This window comes from Thunnus maccoyii, chromosome 9 (genome assembly GCF_910596095.1).
Source record: "Thunnus maccoyii chromosome 9, fThuMac1.1, whole genome shotgun sequence".
NCBI lineage: Eukaryota > Metazoa > Chordata > Actinopteri > Scombriformes > Scombridae > Thunnus > Thunnus maccoyii.
This window is the reverse complement of record NC_056541.1, coordinates 19,626,682-19,649,353: the sequence shown is the minus strand read 5'-3', so window position 1 is coordinate 19,649,353 and position 22,672 is coordinate 19,626,682. Positions and strand designations below refer to the sequence as shown.

The 22,672-nt window shown below is 43.6% G+C and overlaps 1 protein-coding gene across 5 annotated transcripts in view; it reads left to right on the top strand.

Annotated features, from left to right (window-relative positions):
- The window catches only part of fam222a (family with sequence similarity 222 member A), a 47,033-nt gene that overhangs the window by 4,245 nt on the left and 20,116 nt on the right, over positions 1 to 22,672 (top strand). For 3 of the 5 annotated variants that reach the window (XM_042422410.1, XM_042422409.1, XM_042422406.1), the window contains one exon: positions 22,440 to 22,582. In XM_042422410.1, the coding sequence (XP_042278344.1) occupies positions 22,486 to 22,582 (97 nt within the window). In that variant the 5' untranslated portion in view covers positions 22,440 to 22,485. Of the gene's footprint in view, positions 1 to 22,095; positions 22,215 to 22,439; positions 22,583 to 22,672 lie in introns of all 5 variants that reach the window. The other 2 variants (XM_042422408.1, XM_042422407.1) reach the window with 2 other exon arrangements.

Sequence of the window (22,672 nt, the reverse complement as noted above, 5' to 3'; positions counted from 1 at the left end):
ATCATTGCAGCTTTACAATATTTGATCAACTGTGAGACGTCTGTAACATTTTATTTCCCTGTGATACTGACGTGCATATGAATGAAATCAGGGCACTTAACTGTTGGTTCAAAAATACCTGTTTAATCTTGTGATGACAGGACGTGATTTCCCTTATATAACATATAAAATTCATATCACATAAATGAATACATAAATCTTCAGTATAGCGGCTGAGATGTGGCAGTGAAAGAGTGTTAAATACAGTGCAGGCATCTTGTTGTCATAAACAGGAGCTTAAGCATTTCAATTCCAGCCTGAATTTGTTTAACGTGGAGCAGCTACACAAAAATAGACTACAGGCATGTGATTGCACACATGCACCCCTGCAGTGTTTCTGATGAGTGGTATATGTTAGCGAGACGCCGCGTTATGCTTCTTTGCTCGTTACTCTGCCGATGATTTGCTGTCATTCCGGCTGTATACAGTTTACCTGACCGCTGCTGTGCTCATGTGATCTGAGCTGCTGCTATGGTAGACGTTGGCAGCTCTTCATCAGGGTTATCTGCAGCCACTTAGCGCATGACGGACGGCGATGATCCTCCGACCTCCTCCCCCTCTCACCCTCTGTCAGGCTGAATGGAAGTCACGTCTCACCAGGCCCCTGAGGTTAATGTATAGCCTTTAATTTGGAAAGGTTAGGGCGGTTAGTGCTTTTTTTTTTAAATTTAAAAATGCATACGTGCATATGAAATACAGTCAACCGGAACTGTGCAGTTTATAGGTGGTTAATGAGTACACTTGTGTGATCGCTGTGCAGTTTATAGTTTGCTCTATAACCCAGCCAGAAAAGTAAGGGCAGGCATGCTCCTTCCAAAGTGTTCTTGGGAGAAGAATAAAGCAAATCTGACAAGCTCTCCAACAGCGAATTTGCTCTCCTTAAAAACAATGCCGCTCTTGCCTTCCTCATGGTCACATTGATTTGTTCTGGGTGACAGTGCAGGCTGCTGTGAAATCACCCCAGCGCCATTGATCTCAAGGAGAGGAGGAGGAGAGGGAATGAGAAGCCTGGCGACAGTGAGCAACATGGGAAAATCCTCAGCGTGCCCTCTTCAACCTTAACCAGTAATAAAATGAAGGCCTTGGTTACTATCAGATCAGCCCCTGCTGTACTTCTCCAGCCACTGTATCGCAGTCTAGTCGGCGCTTTGATTTGTTTTGGAGGCCCGTACATGCTGTTTGATTTGCTATTGTGCCTCGCCATGTTTCACATTATCAGCTGAACTCTTTATTGCCACTGTTTTCCATGCCAGAAGCAAGTCTGTTTTTATCTCATGCAGGCCTCTGATTAATCTCCCCCTCTATGCTGGTGTACTTTAATCTTGAATGGGAGATATCTGATTCTCCTCGGCTATTGAGGAAGATCAAACTTTAATGGAACAAGGAACTGCACATCATCCTAATCTCCATCTCCCCTGCATTTTGGTTGACTGCTCTCCCTCGGGCTTTGTAGCTTTCTGCAGAAGCAGGAAATACATCAGACAGATAAGATGTTTTCTCTTCATGCTTTAGTAATTTATTCCCTGTTGACAATAGCCACCACTTTACATCTCTTCTGTTTGATTACCTGGTTGAGGGAACAGCGGGTAAAAGCAGAGGAATTGACTGACACGTACAAATGGCTATCCTGTATGACCTAAATGTGTGAAACTTTTCCAGAAGCTTTAATTGGGATTTCTTCACAGTTCAATCCTTCCATGGGAAGCGTACCGGCCCTTCTCTCTGTTTTATTGACATGCCAGAGATGGGGCCATGTGTGACCTACGTCATCTGTCTATAATAGCCTGAGGAGAGATACATCAGCTGCATGGAAGTATCAAGGTTCAATGCGTTTGATTATACTACAGTCAATCCAGGAATTAGCTATTGACTGCTCTTTTTCTCCATTCACTTTCTCCATATCACTGAATAACGGTGCGCATTATGCTGACCAGCATCCGGACTGCGACTGGCTGGATGCATATTGTTGCAAATGGATAACACTTATTTGGTGTCACACCTCCCACAGACGGTTTGTGTCTGTGACAAAAAGAGACTATTATCCAATTCTAAGGCGGTTGCTGTAAGGTAATGAAATTTCCACTGACTGGAGAAAACAATGTTGTCTGGTCTGGATTGTAATTGCAGAAGCAACCTCGCCATTTCCCTGAGTTCAGCGTGAATGCAACACGATTTAATAAAACTCTGGAGATTTTTATCATTTATTGCCAGGCCTGGCAGCCGCATCAGGGAGAGTAAGCTGAGGCTTGCACAGATAAAACTCATTCAATTTACTTGAATTTTAACCAAGCTGGAGACCATTTACAAGAGAGCCAGCATGTGACCCACTGGGAAACATTTATGTATTTGTTTAGGGCTAGTGCAGGTCAGCTATACGGTGAATATGAAGCCGCCATTTCCTTAATCTAAATGGAGGAGTACCCTGGAATTTCCGTAATTTTCTCTCGTCTTATTATTTGTGTCAAGAGAGGGTTGAAAATCCGTGGGATATTAGGCCCTGAGGCCAAAGAGCTTCTGTGTGCCTGCCTCCACTCACATACAAAAACATAGGAACATTGACATGAGGACATGTATGGACACACACACACTCAGACACACACACACACACACACACACACACACACTTCTAGCCCTGTTTTATTACCTCCTGCCTGCTGCTGGAATTGCTTTCCTCCCTCGAGTGAGCCAGGCAAAGCCGGCTTTATTGTGTTAACCTATTTGTGTGTCAAGAGCGATTGCAGCGTTCTTTATCTCTGTTTGTATTCGGACGGGGAGACGGCAGAGAGAGAGAGAACGAGAGAGAGAGAGAGGAGAGCGAGAGAGCGAGGAAGGGGGAGAGAGAGTGGCGGAGAAAAGCAGGGAGGGGGGTTTGCACAGGAGCCAGGCAAGCCACCGGAGTTAGACGGATGGCCGGTCACCTCGCTCCACTCTGGAGGATAATGACTGGTTGCTTAGCAATAACCCACCCCCACCTACTTCCAGACTTGTATCCAGAGTAATCACTTTTTTCCTCTAAAAGAACTCATATATAATTACAAGCCCACTGCCTAATGGGTCTTTTCATTTATTTAGGAGAGTGGGTTGAGATCTGGAATTGGAGATTTCAGTTTGGGGGTGCACATCAGCTCCTGTTTGTTGTAGGCTGCAGAATCGTGTGTGCGTGTGTGTTGGTCAGCATGTGTTTGTCTCTGCTTTGTGTTTTGCAGTTGGTGGAGTTTGACCAGGATTATGAGGGGGGCCACAGCTATATTTCCTGTTAGATAGCTGCCGCTGTACAACCTTTGACCTACGTAATGCAGCAGTGTCAGTGCTTTGAGCCACGCAGGCGCACACATTCACATATTGCTGTTTTGATGGGCGAACAGAGGCTATGAGTGCTGCTTCTTGTGAGCTCTTAGTTTTATTAACATTTTTATTGAGTTGAACAAATTGCTGACCTTTTGTGGCATAATGAATGGCGCGGCCTGCTTAGGAAAAATGAGAGTTTTGGCAGAAGTGACTGGCGTCAATCCAAGCTGTTTAACTCATGATTTGCAGCGTGTTTATTCAGCAGGTGACAACATTTAATACTGTGTGAGTGTTTTCGAACATTTCAAGTCTTTTTCAACTGCTTCATTTTTTTTTTTCAGTCCTCAGTCAGGATGTTAATCTATATGCTGTCTTTAATCAGCGCTGTTCTCCTGCAGGTCTCCATAATTTTAGTTAACTGTGTTTTTAAGTGGCAGGATAAAGGTATAATATCTGAACATGACCCCAATTTAAACTGCCTTTCATCACCAGCAGTCACTGATGTTGGCACAAAGTCCAGAGTCGTTTTAATGCTCAGCCAATTATCCTCTCTGCTTTTGAAAATAGATTTTTTTTTCCTCCCCTCTTTTATGAAGAAGTAAAAAAAATAATTTGAAATTCCCTGTGAAGTTCATATTAAACTTTTACTTGTTTTTATGATGATAAAAAGTCACGGCTGCTCAAACAGACCTCATGGATCAAATTAAATGTTTTGACTTGTGCCAGTGCAGCCAGTTGGTGTTGCATTAGGCAGTTCGTTTTTGGATAGACAAATTGGAATTTACAAAAAAAAAAAAAATCAGTTTTGTTATTGAAGCTTCTTTAAATAGTGTCAGCCGTGTCTGATATTTACCCATCTGTGCTCTTTCTCCATATCCTGTTCAGTGCCATCTTTCCTTATCCAGGCTCATGCACCATTGCTAAAAGTGACAGCTTTGCACGTCCTGGGAACTTCATACAGATAAACTACACATACAGCACTATCCCCCACCCCCATCTCCGTGGCATGCTTCTGTGGTTGCGTCTATAGGAACAGCTGTCCAGCTGTCACCGCAGCCAGCCAGTCAGCCGCTCTCCAAGGCAACATCTGTAGAGACTGAATGCACAAGGGCAGCCTGCCGTTCTCTGCCCGTCCCCAAAGACCGTGGAAGTGTGTCAGGCCTTTTGGCTGCACATTACCACTGACCACATCAACCGTATCACTGGGAACGTTATCTGCTCCTCTGCCACTTAAATAAGCTCTGTGAGTTTTTTTCTTTTTTTTCTTTTTTTTTGTCACCACCTTACAGAAGCGGTTATGGTTCTTAAAAACAGAACATGTGACTGTACAGCCAGAAAACATGGCACATTATCGTCTCCATTAATAGTCATCTGCTTCTGCAAGGATATGTGTGTGCGTGCGCGCGCGCGTGTGTGTGTGTAAACAAAATCCCAGCGAGCAAGGTGCAATGGCCTGGAACTGACGAGAACCCACTGGGAGAGTCTCTCCTTGATGTAGCCCCCCGCTCTCCCCCACCTCACCATCTTTTCCTCCTGGCAGCGGAGCGACGGTGAGGCAGGCGGCGAGGGGGGGATGGAGGGGGGGGGGGGGCACAGAGCCATGTGAGTGGGGAGATGAACAGAGCTGCGGTCCCCTCTGTCAGCCACAAACTAGGATCAGGGAGATCGCATGGGACTCTCTCCTGGGATGAGCAAAGGGAAGAAGGGAGAAAGCAGCTGTTCAGTGTTTTTCTCTTACTCCTTCACCAGCTCACTTGTGTTTTTTTTTTTTTACCCTCTCTGTCGTCTTCTCTCAGGCTGTCATTAGCTTCTGTCGTGCTGTTTTTTTTCTTTTTTTTTTTTTTATTTGCTGGGTTTGTCTTTTAAAGGATGAAACGCTTTTGAGTATAGACATGGATGAGATGAAAATTTGCACTATGAAAGTGTCATAATCGTTCCTGTGCCTCTACTTGGATGTTTTTAGGAACTATTAAAGGACTTGATTTCTTCATCAGTCCTCTTGATAACTGAGGGCCTCTCAGGCGTACTGTGCCTCTCCCCACAGACAGCTGCAGACTCAAACAGGCTCTGGGCGAAGTTTGATGGATCCTGTTTACTGGAGCTGAGAGAATGCCTGGGTATCTCAAATTAAGTGTCACTTAAAGCTTGTCTTTTAGTCAGCTTTCCATTTTGTTTCCCCATCTCTAGTGACAGCACTGTGCTGCCAATTGTAACAGGGATTGAGAGGAAGACATTTGGTGATTACACATTCTGTCATGATTGAGGGGTGAAGCCAGCAACTTGAGGCAAAACTAAATTCCATATGGCTGCAGTGAAATCTCTCCACCCATAGTGAGTTACACTCAAACAGCCCCTGTCCTGATGACAGGAAAATCGCCTGCTCATGACTTATCGTTTTATCATTCAAATTTACCCCATTGATGCTCGCTGCTGTGATTGACAGCTGGGCTTGAAAGCCAGAACTATCTCAATTGAGCTGCGGCAGCCAGTTGGTAACCGTGACAATGGTCTCTCCTCTTTGCCTTGTTTTCACACTTTTTCTGCTGTCACAGAAACCTCGCTGATTGCTTCTCTGCCAAGACAGCATCCTATTAATCTTTTAAATAAGGGCCGCAGCCCAGCAGTATTGTTTGCAGAAAACCGAGGGGACCTTGTGAGACCACACTGAAAAGGAAAACGGGGCAACTGGGGCTGAATTGGTCTGGTGGATGACCAGGACACTCTGACCCTACCTGATAACTGTGTGGACTCTCTTGTCTTCTGCTGCTCTCAGCTTTGCTCTTCAAGTGCATTCTCTGCTTTCATCTGCATTGTTGCACTCTGAGTAAAAGCCACTGTGTTTATGGCCATTTTCTTTTTCTGTGCACTTCTTGATCCCTTTCAGTGTGGTTGTAATAGACTTTTTTTTTTTTTTTCAAATCTCAGCTCAAACATCACAACAGCAGCCTATTCTGAAATGGCAAACCATTGATGTATTGTGATATGACCTAGGGAAGGAAGAATAACAGCTCAAAACTTTGTCCCTCTGTACTTAGCTGACAATTTGTTTGAAGCAGACAAATGTGAACGAAATAACGGTGTCCTTGCACAGACGTGTGTTTTTACAATGTAAAAAAAAAACCTCTTTCCTCCATCTTGAAAAGACTTTCTGCACTCTAATTTCATGGACTAGACTTTTGTGTTTAATTAGGTGTGATTTGTGAACATTTCCCAAGTGGTAGGAAGTCTTTTATTGAGTCTCTGTACTTTCTTGTCAAGTGACTGTTAATGGAGAATTGCTGCAATGCTCCTTACACCTTCTGCTATATAACGAGTGTCTTCCTGTGCAAAATAGCCCCATAAACCAAACTTCTCAAGGATGAGGAACAAGTGGCGGCAGTATTTGCCATCAAAGTAGTTTGAATGTTTATGCCCTATAAAGAGACTGAAGTTATGGGATCACTTTGTACTTTCTTTGTGTCTTTGTCTCCTGCCTGGCCATGGAAACCCAGTGAGGCAGGGCAACCTAGATGACTAATTGACTCCCAGGTCAGAGCCACATGATAGCAAGACTGCTGGTCAATGGAAATGGATATACTTTCCTCTACAGGGAGCTTCGACTGCTTTGTGATCATCTGTGTGATCACGCACTTGTGTGTGTGTGTGTGTGTGTGTGTGTGCGCACATGTGTGGGCATCAGTGCATGCTCACATGCATGAGCATTTGAGCATGCAGCTATTCATAGCTTTTCATCCTCGGTGCCTCACAGTTGCTCCTCCACTTTGAAAACACAGGAAATCAATCCATTAATAACGACTTCAGAACAATATAACAACGCTATTTATATAGGCTTAAGTCTGGCACTTCCCTGTAATCTCACATGATGCTGCTGGGAGAATATTGAGTGTTTGAGCTGTAAGAAATCATTGAAGTGAAGCATTTGTTTTTTTAATTATGTGCTTTAATAACAAGAAAGAATTGCATTCTAGTTGTGCAATATTTGACGGCAGTTTTAAGTGTATCCACTTCAGTTTTTTTATGGGAAAATGTTCTCGCGTTTTGCAGAGGTGTCTATCCTCTTTGTGTATATAGCCTCACTGCAGAGCTTTTTTATCAACAATGAAATGCTCTGTGCTTTACATGCAGCTTTTTATGCACAAAGACATTTGAGACTCTGAAACAGTTGGTCCTTGAAATATGCGTTTAAACTGTGAGTCTGTGTTCTCTCTGAACATGCAAATGTATGTGCGCAGGGATGGCTTTTTGTTCTTGTTTGCAGGTTAAACACAATCACTGCTGTCCCAGATTCACACACAAGCCCCCTCCACCTGAGTCTGATCCCCGGCAACCAGCCGGAGCGCTTCACATGCAGCCACGAGCCTCCTCCCCTCCACCCGTCATCCAAAAAAGATTCTCTCAGTTCCTCCGAGTTTCAAAGCACTCGCATTGCTCAACTGTGTCGAAGCATGCCCCTCCTCCCTGACCCCTCCTCCTGGAGACAGCACTCTTGACCTGCTGCCCCATTGTTTCCAGCGGGGATAGATGGGGAGCCGCCTCTGCCGGCGCAATCCTTCACTCAATAGCTGCTCCATCTGTTGACTGCGTGACTCTGGGTTACAAGCGGGGATTTTGCTCCGTCTGTGCAGGGTGTGAAAGGAGCTATCTCAGGGGGCTTCCTGAATAGGGTTTTAAAACTGCAGTTGCAGGGTGTTGTGATGCCCCTCACACCCCATCCCACCCCTCCCCACCCGTCATCAGCCCAACACAGCCGGCTGGGTGTGTGCAGGATGAGAGGCCTTCATTGTGCCTGTTCACAGGCCCCTAGGCAACAGGGTCACCTTGTCCCCAAACAAATGCTGCCCTCAGTGGGATTGTTGGCACTGTGTGTCTGTGTTTACGTGTGTGTGTGTGTGTGTGTGTGTGTGTGTGTGTGTGTGTGTGTGCATGTGTGTAAAGGGGGAGTGGGTATTTGAGTGTAAGAATGCATCATCAGGAAGAGGGCAGAGGCCTTGGCTGTGAGGACATTTATCTAAAATCTCTGCCTTTCACATCAAGGCCCATTCAGTGCAACCCGTCTGCGTCAGGCTTTCAAAGGACATCGCAGATAGAGAAACACTCTGGGGCTGCTTTACAGGTCAAACTGCTCTCAGTGAGCATTTAGACCAACAAAGCTGCTGATGTAATTTTGCATTCCTCTTGTATTTTCAGCTTAGAAAGAGTGAAAAAAAAAAACATTGGAAAACATTATCCTTGTTTTGTCTTTCATGAATTTTAGTTCCCGTCTCTTGATTTAGGGGAAGAGCGCTGCTTTGGGCTTTCGAGGTTGTTCTGTTCTGTGGTTTGTCCTCTTTAACGGGGGGTACTTGTGAACAAAAGCGAAATCTGTGGCTGTTTTGACAGCTGGTTCACCTTCAGTAATTAATGTTGAAATTGCAGTCTGCCAGACATTTGTGCTGAGGTCCTCTGTCTATCTGCGTGGGAGTTGTTATTTGGCATTTCCTCTTAAGTGAAAATAAGCAGGATCCTGCCCTCTGGGATCCTTTTCTTTCTCCTGAAAAGAATTCCCATCAACTAAAAGAAAACCCTGTGTTTAGGATGGTTTTGTTTGTGGAACTGAATTCTTTTATTTGAATAAATAGGTTAAAATGCTTGTATATATTTATCATGTCTAGACTTTCATCTGCTTTTTCTCTATCGCCCATGCTTTAACATGCTTTTGACAGTAAATACATCAACTGCAGTTTAATTCAGCTCTTTCTTTTGTTTAAATCCAATGGGGTGGTCCTCCTGGTTACACTACTCTTGCCAGGAGCTTAGTCCTGAAGAGGCATAGCCAAGCACCCTCATCCCCCCTGTTTCCTGTTCCTTTCCTTTATCACCGAGCCACAGTCAACCACAGCTTCACCACGGGGGCCCGAACCCCTCAGCTGTCACAGGATGTCCCCAGCACACCTTTACTTCACTTAAGATGATTAAAGTTAGTGCGCTTGCTCTCCTCATGTCATCTGTACACGTGTGTTTCAACTCCACCTTTCTTCCTTAGGCTGAAAAAAAAGACAAAGTGAGCAACAGGCATCAGACAGGGAAGCAGGCGGTTGGTTCAAGCGTGGAGGCCCCTCACCAGACGAGACTGAGTTAAAGGAGGAGGGGGTTGTTGAGTGGAATGAGTGGAGGTAGAAAAGTGCAGTGACAGCAGAATGAATAAATTGAAAAATTCTCTCATTGTAAATTGTCTATCGCTCGTGACAAATGATCTGATAGGCGAGCGGCCCGGGTTTCCGACGCATCCGTCCCAATAGAGCTGTGAATAACTGGTCTATCTCCACACTGCTTAGCACTGGCCTCGCACTTAATAATTCATACAGTGTGAAATATTTTCCCCGGTACAGATATGCCAAAGAGCTGCCGCCAGCAGGCGTGGGCGGTGAGGGGGGTGTCCCTGCGGTGCTAATTTGGGGGATGGTGACGTGCGTAGATTTCTAAGGGGGCTCTAGTTTAGAGGAGATGCCTCAGACACATTTGCTCTCCTGTATGCTCTGTCTGTTGCTGGAAAGAGCTGAGCTGGAGATGCAGAGAGTGAGAGAGAGAGAGAGAGAGTGCAGATGACATTTAACTCATGGCTGATCTGCCTGGAACTGGGAACAGAGCGGGGAAATACATTTCCATTTAAGCTGTCTGAACACAGTTATCAGTGACTGTGGGGACAAAGGGAGGCTGTAAACCTGCTAAGTACTTTTTGCTGTTTGCTCCTGTGAGTGTTGTGGTCGGAGTTGACATCAGTGGCAGCAGGTGTCTGTGGACACCTGGTTTATGTCTCCTGTTTCCATCAGGTGACTCCTCCTGCCTCAGGCTACTTCAGGAGCTCAGCAGCCAAAAGCAGCTCTCATGGTCCCTGACCTTATTGTCCCCTTCATTCACAGTGCTGAGCTCACACCACCTTATTCTCCACGGCAATGAACCCAAAGCTATAATGGCCCCACTCGCACGTGCGTGCACGAGCACGCGCAGATGTGTGCTTGTCTGCGATAGTGCCCTTCCATGTGTGTCATTTTTGTGCAACAGTGCTGTGTGGTTTTGTCTGGCTCGTTCTGCTGCTCAGTCCTGTACAAACTGGGTTTTTATGGTTCGCATTCAGACCCTGATACCAATTATGCAAACTATTAAAAATTTAAGGAGGACAGTCTTTTATAATTTAATCCTAAAGTAATAGATTCTATTAAAAATGCATGAGAGGAGCTTTATAGATGGAGCTAGAATTAGTGTCTATCAAAGACTCCAGTCAAGGATGCAGGGGGAATGTGCAGCAGGAGTGGTGGTATTGCCTCATTATTCAAATAGGATATGATTACCATAGTGCAGGAGTCCCTCAGAGATGAAGCAGAGCTCGCTGGTCACTGTGATCATGAACAGGAGGAGTCTAGTTGGGCTCCTCAGAGGAAGATCTCCTCTTTTTTCTGGGAAATGAAACCAGTTTTTTATTTCCTGTTTTTAACTTTGACAAATGCAATTTGTTGCAGTTTAAAACACTCTGTCGTTAAAATACTCTTTGTCTTCTCGGGTTTCTCCTCCCTGGTGTCTCGCTCGAGATTGTTTAGTCTTGTCCTTGCTGAAAGCATGTAGAAGGTGTTCAAGCATGAAAACAGGAAGCCTGCAGTGTTGTAACTTAATGGCTCATGCAGCAAGCGAGCCGTAGACCTTTTACTGGGCTCGACACTCCTTGGTTTACCCCACAAAGCTTCCTGGACAGGTGGAAAGCAAAGTGAAGAAACCCCTGTCTGACTTTCCACAGTGTGTGTGCTGTTTTTAACAAATCAACAATATTTGCACTGTTTTATTTAAACTTTTCAGTCATTTTGCACTCCACTTTACCCTACTCTGGCAGCTTAACAGTTTTTCTGCATCACAGGTTTTATGGGCTACAGATGGCAGCTGAATTTCACTCTGTTGTCATTGTGATTTGCTTCAATAATTACAGGTAGAGAACTGCAGTGATTCAGATACCAAAACAGCATCTGAAAGGGCTCTGTGCTTATTAATGTGCTGAAAGAAGTGGATTGAAAAAGTCAATAAAAATTGGAACCCTCATGAAGCTTATATGGATTTTAAGTTCTGCCTCTGAGGTAAATTCCTTGCCTATTTGATGTAATGGTTGCCTGTTTATGGAATAAATCCAGTGGGCTTAATCGATCATCTCTGCGGAAAGGTCAAGAGGAGAAGCTCTGGTGTTTGAAGTGCTTATCCCATGGAGGAGTGCCAGAAATGTGACACCTCCTTATGAGTGGGCGGTGGTGGGCAGATTAGTGATGGACAGGGTGGCCCAGGGGAATGATTTAGGAAGATTCAGCTCTAAATACTCTGTGTATATCAGAGAGAGAAAGAAAAAAATGTAAGCTGCCTTCCCCCAATCCCTTTTTTCAAGAGAAAAGCATATTAGTATTAAAAAAAAGATTTTTTTTTTCTCTCCAAAAAACGACGAGAAAAAAAAAAAAAACAAGGGGGGCACAGCTGGTGGTGAAAGGTGAACAAAAGTTTATTGGTTTTAACCTCCTGTCCGCGCTTTCTGGTTAATGTTGCTTGAAGTTACTAGTCGGTTTCATCCCTCTGCAGTCTAATCTAATCTGGAGTGGGTGGCTGTGGGCAGCATCTGTGCTCCGAGTTGAAATAGGGCATTCTCTCTGCCTAATCCTCTATCCAGGGATCACTCAGTAGGGTGAAGACAATTACCAGTCTGCTTTCTCATGCTAATGGAATCTCTAACTAGATCTTACAGAAAGAGGAAAAAATAGATGGAGGAAGAAGAGAAGCAGGGACAATGGCGCAGAAAGATGACCCAACTAAAATGGGTTTTTAGATTACCATTTAATTATTGATAGAGACCCAGTTGCAAGGCCTAAGGTCAGGATTTGGAGAGCATTTCCTGAGAAAGGAGATAGATTATCAAGTTATTTTGGTGTGTGTGTGTGTCTGCCTTTCACCTTTTTATCACCTGCCTCCAGCAAGGTGTCTGGAGTGGTTTTAAATTGCATTAATATGCAGGAATTTATAGATTGCCTCCCTTGGCATTCCTGCAGGGAGGGGAAGAGAGTATTACAGTCTCCATCTGCACTAATTACTAGGTCTTGGCAGTGTTACCTGTCTCTTGTGAAGGACAAACCAAGGCACTGAGCAGTAACGCACAGAGCAGAAGGAGTTCATTTGCTGGGGAGTCTTCAGGAAGAGGGATGTCTCCTGGGCATTTTTACTCTGATATGTTTGATGTGTTTAGAGCCTTGACTACCATAAAAAATCTCTGCTAGCAACATCAATAAACTAAATGACTTCGTCCAACTTCGTAGAGCTCAGAGAAAAGCTAACAGGCTTTGCCCCTGATTTCAGTGACAGTCGCGCCTTCACTCAAACTGTTAAAGTAAAATATATCAGCATACATCTTCTGTTAATCCCGGTGGAAACTTGCATCGACTGTCTCCAGCACGTCTGAAGATTTAAAGTCATGACAGCACTAGAGTAAATCTTAACAGGGTCCACCTGCCGTGTTCTCCTTGAAGTGTAGTTCTGAAACCTGAAACAGAAAGCAAGTCTTTGGTCTACCAAATAAATCACAGGAGCAGCGAAATGTATCAAAAATCCTTGAGAGGGAAGAGATAATCAGTCTGCACATATGCTGTTATCTCGGCGATGACCTCGCCTCTCAATTCTCTCGGTGGCTGGTCAAACTCGCTGATAACAGCGTCCCTTATCAGGTCGCTTTTGTCATGGAAAGCGTCGACCATTTTAAATCATTACAACCTGCCCACTTTTTCACTTTCCCCAATCATTGAGCAGTGACACTAAGACCTTGCCTGTGAAAACGAGAGATCGATACCTTAACTCTTTGCACCTCAGGTAGCTCAGTAGCAGCAGCAGCAGCAGCCTGTCACTGCCAGGTCTCTGCATCAAATCTGCATGCGGTAATTCCTCAGCTCGCTGTCGGTTTCCTGGGTTTCTGTGTTTGTCTGCCGGCCTGTCAGAAAGACTTCTTGGATAGCTGCTGCATGAACATCTTGGTGGTGTTTGTGCCATCTGTGTCTTAAGCCAGCAGGTGATTACCAACCGCAGCCTCACCTCCCACTCTGTCCAATTGGATTCCCTCTGCTGGCATGGTCAGGGACAGCTTTGAGAGGGAGCAAGATGACAACAGCTGGATAGCACACATTACAGAGTGAAGGGGAAGGCTGCTGAGTCTCGGTGACGGAAACTGCAGCGAGGAGAAGATATGTGGAGAAAAAATGCCTGCTTCCTTCCCAGCTAGCTTAGCTGTGAGCCGTTGTGTCATCCTCTCTTTTTTTTAGTCCTTAATATCCAGCAGAGCAAAAATGGCTTTGTCGCACTTCAAATATATCAAATGAGATCAGTGTCCACATTTCAACGGTGTACTATTTGATTGCCTTGTGGGCTTCACAACACACTAATGTTATGCATGACTGACTATTGGATCTGTGACACCATCCAGTGAAAGACGGCGGAGTTGTCCTTTGGACCATGGGAATTGGGGTCACCTTAGGCGCCGCAGAGAGCAATGTTTGGAGTCGGGCTTCGGCAACTGAGAGAAGAAATCACATTGTTTGAATTTAATTATATTCCATTGATTTATTGAACACCCATTAACAAGCATACATTTCTAGGCAGGGCCATTTTGCGTGAAGGTTTTCTCTCTGTCTCTCTCTCTCTCTCTCCGTCTTTTCTCTCGCCTGCTCACTCCATTTCATCATAAATTGACATAAGCCTTTCTTTGAAGTTCAGGAGCCAAGCTGAGGAATGACAGCACAACAAACAATGAACAAAACACAGAAAGACAATGAACACTGTTTGAATATTCAAGTGAGCCACCGTAGGATGGGTGAAGGAAAAAAAGAACCCTTGTTTTATTGTTGTTGCGTTAAGCCGTGAATGGACCTGTCTGGGACAATAAAGAATTGTGTCACATTGGGATAAGAAATTTTGCTATATCAACAATGCTTTACAAATGGTGTGTAATAAGGTTTACTGAGAATGTATAAATCCTAGCATGAAAAACCAAGAAAGCACAGCTCATTTTTCACATTTTGGCTGAAGTTAGTGCGGAGGGTGTGTGATTTATGTTCGGAGTTCAAGCCCGGTGAGGTTTTATCTGCAGTAAAAATGTATAAAAGGATCTGCTTTCAGAGTGATATTAAGCTTTTAATGCAGCCAGATAATTTAAATTGTCCTTTGCAGAGGTCTTGTGTCAACAGGAGTGCTCTCATGTATTGCTGTGATCAACAGTTTAGTATGAACTCTACAGCTACCCTTCAGCAGCATTCACGGGGTTTCTGAGTGAAAGTGGTATTAGAGGACAACTGATTCTGCTAGCCTGCAAAACAACACAACAAAGGCTGAGGCAATAAGAGGAGAAGACTATGTGTTTCCCCTGTGGTTTGTCTGACAATCTTAAGCCACGCTCTCATTGCTCAAAGTCCCTCGCTGGCATCAGCAGGAGCACAGAGGCTCAGTCATGTTGGTGGTGCTGTGCTGGAAACAGACAGTTTTTTTTTTTTTTTTGTACTGAAGGGACTCTCCCAGGATGCATTTGTTGGGTTTCAGATGGGTGATTAGTGAACAGGATACATACCTTTTTTTAAAATCTAAATTAGGAACACAAGGCTATTCAGTTATGACTTGTGGGTTTGATTTGTTGCACTTGTGTTTGTTTGCTCTTTGCTCCATTTCATGTTTTTGTTGATAAGATTATTTTTTTAAAGCTACAAATGAAATGTTATATTTTTGTCTTTGCACTGTGTAGTGCTATTCATTTAAACTCTTGTTTGTCACACAGATTATTTTGTTGTGCAGTGTTGCTTAATGAGTTTAAAGTTGTTTTTTTAATTAAACATTGTTTTCATGCTCATTCTAGCTTCTTTTAAATATATCTCAGTTATCATACTGCAAGCTTTTCTTCCAGTCTCTGCAGCTTCTTTTTTTTCCCTTTAATCAGCTCTGTAGTATAACACATAAACATTTCTGATTTATATTCTCATCATGATCATTTAGGTAGAAAAAAATGTGCTTAGTAAAATACTCAGAATTAGCTCAGGTCTGTTGAAAAGACAACAAAAGCTCAAAAAACGTTGCTAGTTGATGAACTCATCAACTTGCCTTTCCTTACATTACCAAATAACCTGCATATGCAAAGGCCACTATTATGTAAATTTCACTTTAACAAGGTCAGGCTGTTCAGGTCCTACACTATACACTTCTCCCTTACTGTATACTGTAGGTGTAAAAAAAAAATAGCAGTATCCAGAGACTTATATAACTGATGCTTTGGTAAATCCTACCAAAAGCTGCACGTGTAATATTTTCAGAGAACTGGTGTCTCTGGTTGTTTCTGAGAATTGAATTGGAAGATGGATTGTTTTGCTCACTAGCTTTGGTGTCCATAGTGTTACAGGAAAAAGCCTGCTACGAGGTTTCAAATATGTGGGGGCACTTTCTATTTCAAAAACCATACAAGGAAGCAGAGTATGTTATGAATCTAGAGTGCAGGTTCTGAAAGCAGAACCATATGAGGTGGACAACAGGGGCAATCCAGTCTCTCTTACCAGAATTGATGAACATTAAACCCAACAAACGATGCAGTCCTTACCATAACCACCTGTAGGCTAGTATCTTAGTATTTTCTTACCCCCACTGTCACTTTGGTCATAATTTTGTATCTGCTGGCCTTCAGCTGTTTGTGTTTTCTACATTTCTGAGTGTGGTTGCCACATCGCCATAATGGCTCACTGCCTTCTGTGCCCGTTATTTACCATTAATGAAACCTAGCCCAGCACAAAGATGCAGCAGTTGGCTGTGAAGTCAATTAGTCCTCATTGCTATTACAGGGTTGACATTAGTCTAAGCAGGCGTGTTTTGATTAGAGATGACAGACGACTCACTGCTATTGGACTGCCAGACATTCCTCACCCTTCATCCCATGGGTGAAGCTATTGAAGCTGACTGGAATATGGAAACCTAACAGCTGAGTGTTTTTGCCAAGATGCCCTTCATCTGCACAGAAATCTCCTTTTATAAATACGACTTCATGGAATACGAGGCTGTATAAGCCTCAATAACAGCGACATGCTGCACTGTATATATGAGACTTAGCTGCCAATATGTTATTCCAACACCATATATCATGGCAATAATGCCTAAACTGTAGGCTTTTACACACAATGGCCTTTTGTTGTACAGGTTATTTATTGTGCTGGTGTGAGGTTGTGCAGAGTTGGTGGGTGAGAGCATCCAGGGGCTTGTATTGTTAGGGAATCAGTGGCTCTTGTTTGTGGAGCTGGGAGGGTTTGTTAACAATGCCTTTTTTATGTCCCAGAGTGCGTGCCTGTCGGCAAACGTCCCCTCAGAAATTTTGTTTGTGTGTTGTTTTGTTGTTTGTGTGTGTATGGATCAGGGTCGGCGAGCATAACCCTCTCATTGTGTACCATGTCCAAATAGACCAGTTTTATATCAGGCACATGTGAGCGTTAGTGTGTGTGTGTGTTTTGAATATACAGTATGAGTGCAAATTATTTAGTGCGGATGTGTGGAAAGGGCCGAGCCAGTCCATTACTGCCAGTCCTTCCTAATGGAGCCTTTCACTCTCCCTCCATTCATGTGACGGTATGGTGACGGAGAAGGGGGAGCCGAGGATTAAGGGGGTAGAGGCAGTGCCTTGTTAAAGAAAAAGAAAGGGTTTGAGTGTGTCGATTGGATTAACTTGTTTGGGCTTATTAAGAGGGGAGACACAGCAGCTTGTTAAAAGCACTGCATGGGGCATCCCACAGTGAGACGGCAGGGTCACCATTCAATTAGGTTGAAGCCCCACCCCTGCTCATTGTGGAGGCTGTCTGCCAGGCTCCCGGACCACAACTGGTCCTATACTGGGAGGGGGAACTCGGCAGTTCACTGGAGACACTTTAAGTAAGACTAAGACAGTCAAGCCTCTAGAAAAGCTAGATGTTGGGTTTACTATAAAAATCAGGGAAGTATAGTGTCAGCTAGGGTTCGGTATTGTTGGAAATTCTTCGATATTAGAGCTGATACAATGCCTGAATTTCAGTAGAGATATCAAATATTATTTTAGATACCTTAATTTGAAAAATACATGTATATTTTTTTCACAACCCTATCACCAGACAAGAATGTCAATAGTGGGCATTTCTGCAAAACCCTGGATTACATTCAATGCCAACATTTTTGAAAGAGAAGCTTTTACAGTCTGCACATGGCAAATATGGAATGGTTAAGGTTAGGAAAAGATTGTGTTCAAGGTTAATAAAAAAGGTGAATGTTATGGAATGTGACAGGAGGTAGATCCCACATCATTGCTTTCCTTCTTGCTGCCTAAAAGACACAGCTTCCTGCATTGGCACTAAACATTGACACTGGGCATAAATCGTGAGATGTTAATTTGTCCAACGTCGTCATAATTCCTCAGATACTTGGCCGGTTTTTCCACAGAACTCATTTTTTCTATTTAACAAAAGAAGACAAAGTTCTTCAGTGTCAGCAGAAGCAGCCATATGAGAAGTTTGCCTAAATAAAATTGTCTAAAATCAGTTTCAACATTAAACAATAACAAATTTGACTTCAATCAGGAACTATCTAATCAAAGATCATGTAAACTAGACTGAATCCGACCAAACAATTGGTACCTTCTTTCGGTAGGTTGGCAGTTTTTGACACTCTGTACTACAATTTTTTGTAACAGTACACAAAATTCATGGTTCAATATGTACCTTGGTTTTGGGGTCACGGTTCATTATGTTTTCAGTACAGCAAAAAAAAAGAGAAGAAGAAAATTATATTTTGGTCTTTTATTTCCAAAAATGTAAACATCTAACAATGGCTCATTGGCCAAAACTATTACTGAAACAGTTTAGTTGTGCAGTGGAAAAAGAAACAACCCTTCTATGTCCCGCAAGAAGTCAGGACACCTGCTGACAGCTGTTTTATGATGATTTATGGTCGCTCAGAACTGGTTCTTCCACATTGGAGATCAAATGTATTTATAGCTGTTCCGAACGGCTTCACTCAAAGGCAACCATCACAGCGAGGGGACGTGTGAACACAATATCGCTAAAATATGGAGATAATGGCGCATATTTTAATAATAATGATGGCAGCGACACTACGTGAGCGTGGGTAACCAGGGTAACCAGGGTAACTTGGCTAAGCCAGTGAGCATACATCCATGAGCATGCTACCCGCATGTTCCAGCTAAGTGGCGCACTGCCAAAACGTTCCAGGTGGAACTCAAGCGCTAAAATTATTGTTCCGCACATTAGAGTAAGTGGATTATGAAACTATTTCGACAGTAACTGTTTGGGTCAGAGAGCATACCGAACCGAATATCCTGTATCGAACGGTTCGGGACAAATACACAAACTCCTACTACACACATTTCAGTCCATATGGAAAGACTACTGATGTTCAGTTACCAGCCTGAGTGTCAGCTGCCTCACTCTTTCTTTCACCTGAACATGTCTAGCTCAAAACATACACATACGCGCCGTTTATTCACCCATGACCACCCTGTTACACCCCGCATTTGGCAGGATGCTTATCTGGGCAGACAGCTTTGGGCGCAGGGAGCCATCTCCTCTGATCTCCTCTGCAGTTTAAGAGCCTTTTAACTAAGAAATAGCCCTCTGCCAAGCCCACTGCCTCTTGATTCCGGCTTATTCCATCATCTCATGGGACTGATCTTCCGCCCCCATTGCAAACCCTTCAGCAGCGTTAGCAGAACAGGAAAGAGCCGATAGACATCCTGGCTTTTGAGATATCCCCGCACTGGTGTAATAGGAGACCTGTGAGTGGATTTGATGAGTGAGTGAAGTGCAGGTGGTTTTTCAAGCAGCGTGTAGGGCAGTATGTGTGTGTACTCGCACACATTCTCCAGCATCTTCACAGGGATTGACCTAGGCATGGCAGGCTGTTTTAGGACAGCTGGATGATGGGACATGGGGTTTTTGCTTCGGAGATAATTTCCTGCCACTGATAGACATCTGCTAAGTAGTCCAATAACCTAATAGGAGGAGATGAGGCAAAAGGGGGACATGACAAACAAGCCAAAGACTTGCTCCTTCTGCCTCGCTCTTAAAGGCAATAATAGGAGAAAATTGGTTCTTGAAATTGAATTGAAAAAAGTGGGTCTCTTTCAGTGAAGTATAATGCCTCAGAATACATTTGGTGAGCGGCAAATGGAGAAAAATGGAGGGTAGTTACACTATTGTCTTTCATTTCAGAGAGGGGAAAACTGTGGAGGTATCCCCCGTAAGACGAGCTTTTAGTCTCAATCTACACCATGTGCCCCCTTCCTCTCTCCCAACCACTATCTTTTAACAAATGGGCTCTGAGGATGGGCTCGTTGTGAAATTAGTATCCTCACAGAGAGGACACAGAGAAAGGATTATGTGAATGGCCAGTAATGAGCTCAAAGTGCTAGTGTGTTTGGGCCAGGCCTGCCTGTGTGTGAGAGGAAATGGCACTGCAAGCGACCTTTTTTGCTCAAGCACCTGGCGAGAAATAGAGTGGCCCCTCTCTTCCATCTGCAGTGTGTGTGTATGTGTGTGTGTGTGTGTGTGAGACGAAGAGAGTGAATTAACAAGGCATTCGGAGTCTAAAGGTCTAATTTACTTACATTTATCAGGGAGAGGTATTTTGCGAACACCATTTTCACACTGTCATGTTTGTGCTAAAAGTGTGGTTTTGTTCAGCTTTTGACAGATTTTAAAAATACACATTTGACTTAGAGTGTTAAGTGTGTTATACAAGCCTCAGAGTCTGCGGTCAAATTTGATGTCTTGTAAAAAAATGTTGTATTTAAGATGTTTTTATGTGAGAAAGACTGAATTCATTGTAAGGATGATGATTTTTTTTCTGTAAACCAGCTTCTGATCTTTGAATATTCAAACCAGGAACCAACAAATGTGTTGCATTTGTCTTTCATCCCTTTGTCAAGCCATAATTTTAATTTTGCTTTATGTATAAGAAAAAAGCAACCTTGAAACAATGGCAGTAAATTTGGATCAATCGATTGGAGCTTGTTTTTGAAAGGTGCAATCCGAGTGAGGAGTACTGTTTAAGTGTATGCAAATACACATGTGAATGAAAAAGGATCGGCAACGTTCTTATAAGTCAACTCATTTAGTGGGATTTGTCCTCTCAAACCAAAGACTTAATTCTTTTTCTTTTTCCAAAAGATGTTGTAACTCAGGTCAGGTGGTTTTAACATGTTCTGAAAAGTAGGATACAATTTCAATTTAGAAAATAAAAATGGATATACTTAAATTCATGTAAATCTTTTGATCCTGTTATAACAGTTACAGTGTTGACATTTTCGAAAATCTATCACATAAATTTCATTTTTTTGGTCTTGGTTTTAGACCTTGATCAAATATTACATGAAAAGTATATTGCATGTTATTTGCAAGGTTGGTTTGATTGAATTCTATTAGTGGTTTATAATTTTGATGTTTTTTTCACCGGTAATCCATATTTTTCTAGATTCCTTAAATGAGAGAGAACTGGAGCCGGCACTTTATGGACTGCCATTAATTTATCTTGTAATCATTGTAATTGCTTTCTTTCATATTAAAATGATAATCTATAAAACTAAGTAATGGACTGATGGCAGGTGGCTAAATGTTCATTTAGTGATTCACTGAGAAAATAAATAACAGGGGACAAGCCTGTGACAGGCGCATGAGAAATCATTTTTCAATAATCTGCCACGCATCATGGCAGGAGACGCTGGCGCTGACAGCATAGATGAAATATTTGCCTCTGTTCTTTGTTTTAATATGGGAGGAGACCAGCCCAGATGGAAACGATAGTGTTTCATATCGATGCGTTTTGGACAAGAGACTCAAACATATGCAGAGCTAAGATTAAGGCCACGATGCTTTTTACAGACACAGCCATGCTTTTTAGGTGAGAGTGGGTTTCTTCAGTGTTATACACAGCGCAGGGAGAGCATATGTTTCCTGGAAACCAAACAATATCCGCTAAGTGAACTATAGAGGAGTGAATCTCGATCCTTATCATATAAAAACACTTTCTGGACCTAAATGGTTTGCTTTAGCTGTTCTCATCTGGCACATAATCCAAGTAGAAGACTTTGTAATCAGTCATCATTGTGCTATGTGACACTGGTATGTTGCTGATGAATGATACCCTCCATGCTACTCGACTGTTGAGGGTTCTTAGTGAGGGAGCTCTGGGTTTCTTTTATATATATATTTATATATATATATATGTGTGTGTGTGTCTAGTGTTTCCACTGGGGCTGTGATGGGCTTTTTGAGAGGAAACTAGCAGCAACTGCCTCCCTGTTCCTGAGTGAAGGTGGCTGTGGGGAAAAAGGGGGAGAGTAGAGCTGGAGATTTATGGCCTAGAGGGAGATTGATTAGTGCCGTCACTAGCCCTGATGTACGGTTGGCAGTCTCCCCCTCCCAACCCATCGCATTTGCTCACACACACACACACACACACACACATACACATGCAACCATACGGTACAGAACACAGCTACACATACATCCAGACACCACTCAGTCCCCCCAGGCCCTTCCTGACAGTCCCCCAGAGCTGTTGCATGTTAAGTTGTAGCAGACAGACTGCTGTTTTCTCAGCATTACCATTTTTTTGCTGTCCATAGATAACGCCATCAATCACCACCACATGCATAGTGCCCTGGAAGGAATGTGCCTGAGTGTTGCTACTTTCTGAGTGTGTCTGTGTGTTTGTTTTGAGGACGGTTTCATAGACAGGAGACGCGGTTGAATGGCTGTGTGGATGTGCTGTTTGAAGCTGCAGAGTGACTGGCCTGGACTGTGCTCTGAACCCATGTCAACCGTGCTGCCCCAGTGCAGGTGTGTGTTTATCATTCAGCACACAGAGCTGAGAGGCAGGCAGTTGTAGGCGTGCTTTCCCAATTATATCCTGGGTGAGAAACCCAGCCCATCTAGCCCAGAGCCAGCTCCTGCCGGCTTACCGGACACGGCCATGGAGCTTTGACCTCGAATCATCCTGCTTAACTCACTCAACGTTCCTCTCTTTCTTTTTCTTTTTTTTTTCTTGCTGTTTTTCTGCTCCAGGTTGGCCGCAGAACTCCCCCGGCTGTAGTACTGTGCCCACCTCGCCATGCTGGCCTGTCTGCAGAGGAGGCAAAACCCTCCACCCCAGCACCCAGTGTGTGCCAGCAAGACCCTGGAGCCACCGCAAGCCCTTGGAAGGAAATGTGAGTTAACAAAATGACAGGGAGCGATGGAGGTCAGCTCACCAAAAGCTAAGAAATGAGAGAGGCTTGTGTTTGTCATTTGTATTTAAT